Source organism: Cervus elaphus, chromosome 15 (genome assembly GCF_910594005.1).
Source record: "Cervus elaphus chromosome 15, mCerEla1.1, whole genome shotgun sequence".
Classification (NCBI taxonomy): domain Eukaryota; kingdom Metazoa; phylum Chordata; class Mammalia; order Artiodactyla; family Cervidae; genus Cervus; species Cervus elaphus.
Window position 1 is genome coordinate 60,678,764 of NC_057829.1, and position 13,611 is coordinate 60,692,374.

Sequence of the window (13,611 nt, forward strand, 5' to 3'; positions counted from 1 at the left end):
CTACTTATTACTGTACAGAAAAACTCATTTGTTTTTCATGTAGCATGGCTTTCTGTGTAAAATAATATTGAAGGATCATTATTTCCAACATTTTTCTTATATTAATGATTCTTAGGAGCCAAAAGTAATTTCTTAGTTGCTTTTTACTTTTCTTTTCTTTATTTAAAATGTGCACATTTATTTATTTAAAATGTGCACATAAACATTTTCTCCAGTTTCCTGGTAAATTGTAAAAAGAGAAATTTGGTAAGGCATGTGTATGCCCTTCTAGAATGAAAGAGAACTGTAGGAGGGAGGGAAAAAGGCCAAAGGTTGCAGGGTGTGACCATTGGTCTTCTACCAAAATACTGATTTCTAATTTTTGCATCCCTTTAGTCCCTTGATGTGAAATATATGGCTCTGCTCGTTCTCGGTGTGTTCAAACGAAGTTCAAAGTAGTAGGAGACTCAGTGACATCCAAGGATTTATTAAACTGCAAAATGTCCTGTTATGTGAATGTGAATTCTACTTAAAGAACACGGAGAAATATTGTAGACAGTATGAAAGAGTAGAACGGATCCTCAGTTTTGCAGAGTTCTGCTGTTGTTCCCTCTAGTTTACACAAGAGGGAAATTGCACAAGTAATACAGGAGTTCATTCCCACTGTAAGAGATTCAGTGTAGTTTCATACTGTGAAAGTCTCACTTCAGTCTTCACCTCGTGGTTTAAACTACAGCTTTAAAGATCTCTTTTCCATGTTTCTCTGTATATACATATGCCATGATAGATTTTAAGATAAACTGGATCTTCTGGTATGTATGATTTGGTAACTTGGCTTTTTAAAATTACTTTTGAGTCTTGGAGCTTGTCCCATATCACTGTATATAGACCCATAATATACATGTATTTTAATATGTTCAATCACTCAGTCTTGACACTTCTTATGGTCATGAATGACTTCATAAATGACTTCTTAGGTCATTTCCATCTTCTTACGATTACAAATAATAAAGCAGTGAACATCTGTGTGTCTATGTATTTGAGCACATGTGTGAAAACTTCTGTAGGCTAGATTTGTAGAAGTGAAAGTTCTTGGTCAAGAGTAAGGGTGCATGAAGTTTAAGTTTTTATCAGAGTAATGAATTGCCTTTCCAAGAAAATTTTTCAGTTTGAGTTTCCACTGATAGTACAGGACAGAGCTTACTTCCCAGAGTCCTAACCAATAGTTGATATTACTTGCCCAGTTTTCTGTATAGCTTTGTTCATCTTTATAAGAGTTTTCATATATATATATATGTACAAATATATATATATATACACATATAACCATTTACACATGTACATACACACACATTGCATGTACAAAATGTATATCTTTTTAATATGTTTTAAATATTTTTATCCCATTCTGTTACTTGCCTTTTGACTTCATTTTTCCTATCTCTTGCAAATATTTAAAATTTTATGAGGTCAAATCTGTCAGTTTTTTGCTTTAGAGACTTTAGGTTTTGTTGTTCACTTATTAAATTTCCTAGAACAGTTAGCATATTTTTGGTTACTTGGCATATCTTTGGTTACAGTTCACAGAAAGCTCTCTCAATTTTAAACAATAAGGAAAAGGTATGACTTTCTATATCAAAAGTTCCAAGTTAGGGCAGTTCTGTAGTTGGTTAATTTGATGGCTCAACAATATGAACAACCCTGACTTTTCTAAGGACAAGTACTCCTCACTGGTTTTTTTCCTAGAATAAAATTTGTGTACTCTTACAGAGTTGATCTTCCATATGAACATTAGAATTAGCTTGTCAACTTCTATTTTAAAGATTCTCCTACCATTTTTACTGCAGCTGCTTTGAAAATCAAAGTGTTAGTCTCTCAGTCACATCTGACTCTTTGCGATCTCATGGACTATAGCCCACCAGGCTTCTCTGTCCATGGAATTCTACAGGCAAGAATACTGGAGTGCAGAGCCATTCCCCTGTCCAGGAGATCTTCTGACCCAGGGACTGAACCTGGGTCTCTTGCATTGCAGGCAGATTCTTTACCATCTGAACCACTGGTTATTATATTAATTTTGAAAGAAATTTTATCTTTAAAAAATTGGGTTTCCTCATCCAAGCATGCAGTATGTCTTCACAGTTGTTGAGGTCTTCCCTTGTGTCTTACAGTAAAAGTTTATACTCATTGACTCCAGTCTTGGAGTTCCCACAAACTGTCCCTAACTGTGGTAGGCTTTTTCTGCCTATCCCTGTAATAGAGAACAGTTTCCCCTGCTTTTATTGCTTTGTCGATATTCTCTGTGGATATTTCTCTTTGTTTTATAGTTTCTTCAGTATATTTTGTTGATTTTATTTTATTTCTTTTCCTATGTTGCTATATATTTATTCTTTTATAGAGAGATATAGATGTAGATATAAATATAAAATACTTATATAGATATGGTTGTGATGATGGCAGTGGATATGGATAAAGACAGATATCTTTTCTGTAACCATGAGATATTAGGTAGGAGATAAAATAGATTCCTGTGTTCAGTCTTCTATCTTGATTGATTGATATTTCTTTATGTTAATTGATCAAATGACTACCTCGAAGTTTCATGGCGTAATGTTTATTTCTTAGACAAATATTGAGGCTCTTTTTCAGTTCTGCCCCAAGGTACTTTTATGAAATATATTTCGGAAGACAAGACAGTAATACAAAAATGTATACACTTGTGTTTCTGCTGCACATACTTAGACCTACAGGTGAATTGGAGTGATAGTAACAGGGGGATGAAGTGTACCAAAAAAGCTCTTTTGTTTTAGCTTAAAGCACTGACGGATGCTACCAAATTAGCAAATGAAAATTCGGAATTAAGCCAGCTGACCAGAAAATCTTTGCAGGATTATTATTGGCAGATAAGGTAGGTTTTAGGACATTCTTGTACTCATCAAGCATTTATTAAGGAGCTTGTTTAAACAAAGTATTGTACTATGCTGTGGAAGATGTAAAATAAGAAACTAACAATATCCTTACTATTTTTAAAATTGAAATATAGCTGATTTACAATATTTTGTTAGTTTCAGGTATACAGGAAAGTGATTCAGTTGTAATTTTCAGATTATATTCCATTATAAGTTTTATCAAATATTTGCCATTATAAGATTTATCAAATATAATTCCCTGTGCTAAGCAGTAAGTCTTTGTTGCTTATCTATTTGTTGTTGTTGTTGCTTATCTATTTTATGTGTAATAGTTTGGGTTAACCCAACACTTCTAATTTGTTCCTCCTTCCCTCCTTTCCCTTTGGTAACCTTAAGTTTCTATGTCTGTGAGTTTGTTTCTGTTCTGTATACAAATTCATTTGTATTATTTTTCAGACTGCACATATAAGTGACGTTATATAGTATTTTTTTACTCTTTTGACTTGCTTCACTAAGTAAAATACTCTCTAGGTCCATGCATGCGTGCATGCTAAGTTGCTTCAGTCATGTCTGATTTTTTTCGTCCCTATGGACTGTAGCCACCAGGCTCCTCTGTCCATGGGATTTTTCTCGGCAAGAATACTAGAGTGGATTGTTTTGCCCTTCTTCAAGGAAATCTTCCTGACCCAGGGATCAAACTTGCATTTCTTATATCCTCCTGCATTGGCGGGCAGGTTCTTTACCATTAGCGCCTCCTGGGAAGCCCCTGTAGGTCCATATGTGGTTGCAAATTATAATACTACATTCTTTTTTATGGCTGAGTAATATTCCATATTTGTGTGTGTGAGGGGATATACACATCTTAAACCAATCATCTGCTGATGGACCCTTGGGGCTTATTTCCATCTTCTGGCTGTTGTAAGTACTGCTGCTATGAACATTGGGGTACATGTATCTTTTCCAATTAGAGATTTCCTTTTTTCTGGTATATACCCAGGAGTGAGACTGCTGAAGATCCCTAGTCTTTAGGCAGTTAAATAAATGGTTCCAACTTTTTGTAACATTTTTGTGTAAAAATATTTAATAGAAGTATCACATGAAAGTAGTTGTTTTATTAATATGATTATTTATTTAAAATGTATGTTGATTAAAAACTATTACAAATTTACTGATACCTTTCAGTTGACTTGAATCATGTTTATCTCAAGTGTTTGTATGTTTGAGAATTAGTCTGCATACACATATGTGCAAGATATATTATTAATTTAGTCTAAAAGTAATACTCAGTGAGTATGTAGAGTTAAGGACCCTTATTTTAAAAAATGGTCTACAATTTGGGAATCATTAGCTAATAGACTAGTTAGGAAGAGAAATTAGGAAAGTATAAAATAATTGGAAAAATAATTGAAAGACAATCCATAATTATGTGTCAAGGAATCTCCAAAAGCAGGAAAACTCTGGGAGGTACTTATTGGGTAGAAAGTTAAACTTACACAAAGATATGGACAACTCTGAGTGATTTGATAAAGAATTTCTCTGACTCCCTGCCCATTGACCTAAAATGGCTCTACAAATTCTTAACCACTGGGGGCAAGTTGTTTTAAATAATTGGGTTTCCTTGAATAGCCTAAGTCAGTATAAACATTGTTACTTAAGGAAACTGACATATGCCTTGTACAAGTACTGACACATAGTGAACTATCTCTGTAAATAGTAGTTGAATCAATGAATGAATAGAAACCATCAGTATTTACAAAACAGTAAATTACTGTTGTTTATAAGGTTAACTAAAACTTAAAGCCAAAAACACTCATTGGCATAAAGAATGCTGAGGAAGTAAGGAAGGACTAAGGAGCAAAGAGTGGTAAATATGTGGCTAAGTCTCAGTGAGCAGTCATGTAATGATGTTTTACAGGGCATAAAATTAGAGTTCACAAAATGGCTTAAAGGTAAGACATAACACCATAAAACTCCTAGAAGAGAGCATAGACAAAACATTCTCTGACATAAATTGTACCAGTGGTACAATTAGGTCTTAGGTCTATCTCCCAAGGCAATAGAAATAAAAAACAAAAGTAACCAAATAGGCCCTAATCAAACTACAGACTTTTGTACAGCAAAGGAAACAGAAAAAAAACAAAACCAAAAAACCCCCAAGAAGACAGCCTATGGAATGAGAGAAAGTATTTGCCAATCATGTGACTGACAAGGGCTTAATCTCCAAAACGTATAAATTGCCTGTACAATTCAATAACAAAAACTCAAACAATCCAATTGAAAAATGGGCGGAAGACCTAAATAGAAATTTCTCCGAAGAAAGTGTAAAGATGGCCTGTAGGCCCATGAAAAATACTCAACATCACTAATTATTAGAAAAATGAAAATTGAAACTACAATGAGGTACCACCTCATACCAGTCAAAGTGGCCATCAATAAAAAGTCTACAAATAACAAATGCTGGAGAGAGTGTGGAGAAAGGGAATCCTCCTACCCTGTTGGTGGAAATGTATGTTGGTGTAGCCACTATGGAAAACAGGATGGAGGTTCCTGAGAAAACTAAAAATAGAATCACCACGTGATCCAGCAATCCCACTTCTGGGCATATACCTGGGTAAAGCTATAATTCAAAAGATGCGTGCACCCCTATGTTCATAGTAGAATTATTCACAATAGCCAAAACATGGAAATAACCTATAATAAATGTCCATCGACAGATGAATGGATAAGGAAGGATGTGGTACATATATACAATGGAATAGTACTCAGCCATAAAAAATGATGCCATTTGCAGGTGAAACTAGATTGTCATACTGAGTGAAGTAAGTCAGAAAGAGAAAAACAAATACCATATGATATCACTTCTATGTGGAATCTAAAGTGAACCTATCTACAAAACAAGCAAACTCACAGACATAGTGATCAGACTTGTGGTTGCCAAGTGGGGAAGGAGAGGAAGGAGCTGGGAATTTGGAGTTGGTAGATGCAAACCATTGCATTTAGAATGGATAAACAAGAAGGTCTTACTGCATAGTACAGGGAACTGAATACAATTTCTTGGGATAAACCATACTGGGAAAGAATATTTTAAAAAGAATGTATACACATGTAAAACTGAGTCACTTTGCAGTACAGCAGAGGTTGGCACAATATTATAAATCAACTATACTTCAATAAAAAGTAAAAACAGTTAAAATATAAAACTTTTAGAATGGAGTAAAGAAGGGAGAAGGGTAAAAATAATTAAAGATATTTGCATTGGCGATTAAGACTTTAGTAAATCAAGGACTTACATTTTAACTTACAACCTCTAAAGGAAGAGAATAAACAGATATAGTTTCCAAATCAAGAGGAAAATGAGATAATAAAAAATACCCAACCGATCCAAAAGAAGACAAAAAAAGAGAAAAGGGAACATAGAAATATAAGACAAGGAGAAAGCACAAAAGAAAATGGTGAAGTTAAATCTAAATATATCTAAATGGGTTAAGCAATCCATTTTTATATAGACTGGATTATATTACTTTGGTATTCAAGTAGTATACTCACTATCCCATCAGGCAAAGTACTTCTAAGTTTGAAGCAGTAGTTCTGATTGTTAATCTGAAAAAAGTATGATAAATATACTACAGAATGTCCAGAAAACCTGGGAATACATGGATTTTAGTAGAGTACTTTTGAATAGTGAAAAATCTTAAAGACACATGAATCTCTAAATGGAATTTCATTCTCTATATGATGATGTGAATAAAATGAAAGAAAGAAAAAAAATGAGGTGGGGAGCCCAGAAGAGTTAGTGCAGTAAACTGTTTGAACCCATTTGTAATGACTTGTAGCTCTAATCCACCAACATGGTTTTGTTTTTGTGTTTTTTTTTAATTTTTATTGGAGTCTGGTTGCTTTACAATGTTGTGTTAGTTTCTAGTGTATAGCAAAGTGAATCATATCTATATATGTCTCCTCTCTTTTGGATTTCCTTCGCATTTTGGTCACTGCAGAGCACTGAGTAGATTTTCCTGTGCTATACAGTAGTTTCTTGTTATCTATTTTATACACAGTATCAAATGCCAATTCCAATGTCCCAGTTCATCCCACCCACCCTCCTTTTCCCCTTTGGTATCCATATGTTTGTTCTGTACACCTGTATCTCTATTTCTGTTTGTAAATAGATTGCCTATACCATTTTTTTTCAAATTCCATATATTAATATATGCGTTCATATGTGCTATTTGTTTTTTTCTTTCTGTGTCTGATTTACTTCATTCTGTAGACAGTTTCTCAATCCATCCGTGTGTCTACAAATGACCCACTTTCACTCCTTTTGTGACAATAATACTCCATTGTATATATGTACCACATCTTCTTTATCCATTTCTCTGTTGATAGACATTTAGGCTGTTTCCATGTCCTGGCTATCATAAATAGTACTGCAGTGAACATTGGCGTGCATGTGTCTTTTTGAATTCTAGTTTTCTCTGGGTATATATATGCCCAGTTCACTAATGTATTTTTAATCTAACATTATTGTTGTAGTAATACAAAACAACTCTATGAATTAGAAAAGGAAAAGGACTTTTCCCTACTACACAGTATATTACAGACTTGGAAACAGATAAAATCCCTTCGACAACGACAAGGGTTTACAAGCACTTCAGTAAAGTTACAGTTTCAGAGGTGAGTGGCTGCTCTGTTTGTTCTTATAGGTCTTCTGAAGAGTTGCCCACTAATCCCTGGGAATTAACAGAAACTGGGAAAAAAGCTAGAAGTTAGTCAACTGCTTGATGTAGTCAACAAAGAATTTGTATCTTGAATATAAAAACAGTATTTACAGCTTTAAGACAACTGTTTTCCAGAGCAGCTGCACCATTTTCTGTTCCCAACAGAGCATATGATATCAAAGAATCTCCTTTTTAAAAGATTAAAATTTAAAGACTAAACTTTGTACTGAAAAGTGTCAACCCCTGCCATCTGAAAGTATTCCAGATGACTGGGGTTTTGCTGGACTACTAATGGAAGAGGAATAATAGTAATGCCTACTTCGTAGGGTTGCCGTGAGAATTAAGTGAGTTAATACGTGTAAAGTACTTAGAACATTGCCTGGCATGTACTTAGTAAGTACAGTGTTTGAGTTAGCTGGGAGTAATTGTAGTAGTTGTAGTAGTTGTTAGTGATGGTGGTGGTAATAGTGGTAGAAATAATAGTAGTACAGTAGTAGCAGTTGGTGGTGCTGGTGGTTCTCATAGAAGTGGTAGTAATGCAGTAGTAGTAGTTGGTGGTGGTGGTGGTCATTGTACTAGTGGTAGTAATGCAGTAGTAGTAGTTGTTAGTGGTGGTGGTGGTGGTGGCAGTCACTGTATTGGTAGTGGTAATGTCATGAATTCCTTACTGTTTACGCGTAAACCCCAAGGAGTATACCTGATTTACCACTTACTATTGCTATAGTGTCTTGCCCTTACACATGCTCATGTTCACAGCTTAAGAAACATGAGACGGGATGCATGAGACAAGTGCTCCGGCCTGGTGCACTGGGAAGACCCAGAGGAATCGGGTGGAGAGGGAGATGGGAGGGGGGATCGGGATGGGGAATAAGTGTAAAAAACAAAAAAAAAGAAAAAAAAAAAAAAAAGGAAGAGAAGAGAAAAAAAAAAAAAAAGAAACATGAGACGGACTTGCTTGGTCCACTTGGGCCACCACGTGCTTCGTGGTCCAGGGGTTGACTCCACACTTAACCATGCAAGGGGTGTGAGTTCAATCCCTGGTTGAGGAACTAAGATCATACATGCTGCCTGTTGTGGCCAAAAATTAAAAAAAAAAAGAGGAAGCATGGGTTATGCCCTTAAATTTGTATCTTCCATCCCCATTGGTTCCTTATTCTCATCAGAGAGGTTTCTTAATATCCTTAGAAAGGGCGTAAAAATACTAACAGTAAATTAACTGGGCTTCTCTGGTAGTATTTAATAAGTAGGGAGAAATCTGTGAAAACTGAGAACAAGCTTATGAAATTTTATATTTATATGCATATATATATGTGTGTATCATACTGATAATTTCCTTGGGATGTAAAATTATTTCATAAGAGATTGTGATGTATGTGTGTACTGTATTGGTACGATCTCTAACAACTCAAATAATTCCATTATTTCTGCTTTAAATAATTCTACTTTTTATTAATTAGGTTGAAAATGAATAAATGTGATGAACAAAAACAAGAATTGTCAAAAATGTGGGGGACTGAGAAGAAAACTGAAGGAAGAGCATTTAAGAACAGGAAGAAACAGGAGGTATTTACACTGCAAAATAACATTCAACTCATCCTAACTGAGTTATAATATTTGTTTGATAGAATAGTGATAGAATAGGAAATCTTGATATTTGTAATAGTTACCCAACGAAATGACAAATAAAAAAGTTTAATTTTAAGAATAATTGTCCTAAGCAGTGAAATTACATTATAAATTATTTATTTTTCTGTTTCTAGAGCTTCTCATATTTAGCTTCAGAATTTGAAGGAACAGATATTGAAATAGTAAATCCAATTACCATGATACCACAACTTTCTTTCACAGCAGAATTAACAAACTTATCTAGATGTTCACTGTAAGCATTTTAAAAATTATTTTAAGCATTTTCAGATTATTTTTCTTCATTATATGTTTTCTAGTTACTGTATTGTTTCTTTAATAATGTTAGATTTCCTGATTGCTAAGTTTAAAAAATATATTTGCACTTTTAATTGCTACCATAGTTCTATGACATTATCCTCATTTTAGAGATGGGTATTGAACTTCTAGTTTATGACTGAGGTGGGACATAAACCAGTTTGGTGTGATGATTGGTTTTTGTTTTGCTATGGTAGTAATTTTTGTTAAGGTATAAATAGGTGGACTATAAAGCCACTGTGAAAAATAGGATTATATGGTCATCCTTGCTTGTTGAAGGATCTCCTGGCTTTCATAGAAAATGTTCTGATTAGAAAGGACCCTCTGGAAAATTTCTGTACTTGGACAATACCAGTGTCTTTCTTTCCCAGTTGTGACTTCTTCTTTGACCTTTAAGGTTTTCTTTCTACTCCTAGGAAATCCATGCATAACAGATATCATGCTGATCCCCATTTCTCCCATCTCTAAGCCTTTGGATCTCATCTCCCTTAAAGAGGATGTAGCAACTTAGAGCACTGAACTTGGTACAACTTTCCAACCTCTCTGTCCCATGAACCATTTGGTACCAATTCATCTTTGAGTACTGTGAATGTGCATCATTTAGTGCTGTGTTGGAAGATAGTGGGTGTCCAATAAATATTCATGTTCATTAAATGGATGAATAAGTGGTTAAACTTTTAAATGAACATAAAGAGTGGCAAACACAAAGGCAAAATTATCATAACCTTTCTGACTAGAGAAGTAGAGCAGTGAAGCAATGTTTTATTTGTTCTACACCTACTTCCAAAAAGGGGCCCAAGATAATTTCTTGTGTAAGATGCCCACAAAAGGACCATCTAAGTAAGGATAAGAGAACAGCCATAAAATGGAAGTTGGAAATATAGAGGAGAAAAAGAAGGAAGAAGATACTTGTGCTGGAAAGGCTAAGCTAAAACTTAGAGGAAGTCAAGGCAAAAGGAAATTAAATGCTTTATGTCTTTTCACAGCTATTGCTGTCATGGGGCATTGCTGTCATTATCCATTGAAAATGCCCAGTTGAGTAAGAATTGAGTCTTTGGAAAAGAATAATATGCATATGTCAAAGAGAGAGATAAAAGGAGTACATGGATTAAGGGAACATTAAAAAGAGTTTACAGGTGCAGAAAAGGCAAGATTTCATGAAGATGAATATAATCCCAAATTAACAAATTCTCATAATCAGTAGATAAGCTCATTATTTAAACTACTTTCAGAGGGCAATGTAAGGGACATATTTTATGAAACTATTAATATTTCTTTAAAGGTAATTGGGAAGAAGGTAAAAAAGACCACCAGGGACATAGGAAGAATAAATAATCTTTTGTCCCATACCCCTTTGAGAAGATTATAAAGAAGATGGGCAGATATGCTGGCCTATAGGATGATCAGGGTGGAGAACAGAAGGGAATTTTATGTTTCAGCCTATGGCTTATCTTCCAGCTAGTCTTTTACCTTCTGAAAATCAGGATCAAATCTTAACTATCATTAGGTCAATTGACTTGCATCTGAGAAGATATTCAATAAATGTTGGTTGAAAGAATGAATGAATAGGTGGAAGGAAGATGCCTTAGGAGTTCATATTATTGAACGGATCCATTTTTTCCCCAACAAGTGTTGTCATAGTAGCCCCAAGAAGTTAACCTTTCTGGCTGGCCTCTGATCTGTGGGTTCAGAGGAACAATGTCCTGGAAAAAAAGAATATATAACCTAAAGCCTAAAGAGATTCACAAAGACCTTTAAGAGGACACAGCAAGGCTGTTGTCTTAGAGTTACCTGCTTGAGGTTATTGAAAACATAATATGTGTGTGTGTGTTAAAAGTTCGAAAATATTTTTGAGTTCTTGATGCAAGCTCCCTCACCCCCATTCCTAAGTCCCTCAACTTTTTCCTCTCATAAAACATCTTATAATGGGTGTGTTATAATCTCTTTAAGTTATAATTTAGTAAAATAAATAGTTGAATGATTTATGGTACTTTAATTTTAGTTCTTTTTCTGTTTTTGAGTTAGCAACTTTTTAAAGAAATTTCTTGATAGGAGAAGTTTCTTATCTGTGGATAAGAGAAAGGCAAATGTTGTTGGGTTTAAAGATAGTATTTGTCCTCTAAAATGACCATATTTTAATATGTTGAGGTATATTTTGAAAAGAATAATATTTTTTATCTGGTTTGCTTTTCAAGGGTCTCTAAAGGTTTATTTAATTTTTAGGTATGAACAAAAGAGGAGAGCCAAAATTCAAAAGCTTAAATATTTTATTAAAATCTTATACAACGATAAACAGGTTTCTTGCACTTCAGTTTCTCCTCTACAGTTTGATTTTAAAGTCATGTTTCAGCAAATTTTCAATATTCAGTTAATATATTGGCCTGAAACAATTTGCTTGGAGGTATGCCATTGTCATTTAATTTTGTATATTATTTTATACAATAAATAATTTTAAATTTCTTGTTAGTTAATATTATAAGTAAGTTCTTTTATGTTAAGAGATATTAAGATATTAATATTTATAAATAATATACTTATAATTCATCAGTAGTCTTTTATGCTTTAAGTACAAAATTATTTGATTTGTAGTTGTTCTAAATACTTCTTTCCTGCTATAGTTCTTGCCAACCCTAGACGTGCAGCATTATTCATTTATTAGTGAGGTGGAAGAGGTGAAAGAAAGTTGTTTAAACTATGAGTAGTATAGCAATTGTTAGTGTTGAATAATTTCTTCAAATTGCCCCAACCTTGGTTTTGTGATTTCAGTCTCTTGATATATTTGTTCATCTTTTAAAAAAAGTTTTAAAAGAATCTGATGAAGAAACACACATGTAGCAGACCCCTGATCCCTTCCCAAAGACCCCATCATTAGAATCCCGGCACTAAAAGAAGAAAATATGATGATGAAGACAAATTAGAAACAGTAATGGAATCTAGACAACAAGTCTTGATGGCTAATGTTAAGAGTTAAACTTGAACCTCAACCTGAAAGAAAAGTTAGGAGGAGTAAAGATTTGTGTTATATGAGTATGGAGTGAAGTCTGAGACATGGGGAGATTATTATTACAAATCTAAATCAGTTATTTTTTTATCCCTGATCAAAAGCTGTATTCATTTTATTCATCTGTGCCTTTAAGTTACTATCATCTTAAAATGTAGCTCTGTTGAAATTTTTTTAAGTTAATTTATTTATTTTAATTGGAGGCTAGTTACTTTACAATATTGTAGTGGTTTTTGCCATACATTGACATGAATCAGCCATGGGTGTATTGTTGAACTTTTTATTTTGAAAATATACTGACTGTACTTTCCTACTATTGTATGTAAAATAAATTGTGATATTATAATCTAACTTCTCGAAGTTTAAAATTGCCCCCTCTAAAATTACCAAAATAGGTAAGTGTAGATTTTGAATCCTTCATCATCATCAATTAGCACATGATCCTAACAAACTAAGAGGCAAAGAAAGAAAGAAATCTATCTAGGGATAATTCACACTATTAAAAGCTGCATGAATTGCTAAATCAATCTATATGCCTTTGATGAACACATACGAACCTACATTTCTAATTTTATTGTTATTTTTCTTTACTCCTTCACTTCAGCCAAACTGAACTGTTTGTTTTTTTTCCCATATATTTTTGCAATTCCCTACTTAGACTTTTTTAATATTACAGTTTCTCCACTTATAATGCCTATTTTCATTCTCGACACGTCATCTCAGCTACACAGATGTTGATAGCTGCCATTGGGGACAAGTCATCTCCTGGGAGATTCCAGGTGTCATTCTTTACCTTTACATCTGCTGCTGTTCAGGATCTGGCCTCCAAAGTGAATTTGACAGTTCCATGAGAACGCATGGACATACCCTAAACAAGTCCGCAAGATTGATGTGTAAAATCAGAGTGCCAACTGAATATATGAATATATTTGTCAGTTCATTGTCTCTTTTTAGTTAGCCAGTTTACTAATTTACAATAAGAAATTTTTTTCAGAGACATAAATACTTAAAATCCATTGGCTATAATTAGCTATAACCCCCGCAAACCTTTCTGTATTAGCGATGCCTT

At 33.9% G+C, this 13,611-nt stretch overlaps 1 protein-coding gene across 1 annotated transcript in view; it reads left to right on the forward strand.

Moving 5' to 3' along the window:
- Positions 1 to 13,611, forward strand: part of CC2D2B (coiled-coil and C2 domain containing 2B) — a 96,892-nt gene that overhangs the window by 19,782 nt on the left and 63,499 nt on the right. Inside the window, exons 12-16 of the mRNA XM_043925975.1 lie at positions 2,787 to 2,884; positions 7,416 to 7,556; positions 9,058 to 9,163; positions 9,361 to 9,479; positions 11,765 to 11,942. Of these exons, the coding sequence (XP_043781910.1) occupies positions 2,787 to 2,884; positions 7,416 to 7,556; positions 9,058 to 9,163; positions 9,361 to 9,479; positions 11,765 to 11,942 (642 nt within the window). The remainder of the gene's footprint in view (positions 1 to 2,786; positions 2,885 to 7,415; positions 7,557 to 9,057; positions 9,164 to 9,360; positions 9,480 to 11,764; positions 11,943 to 13,611) is intronic.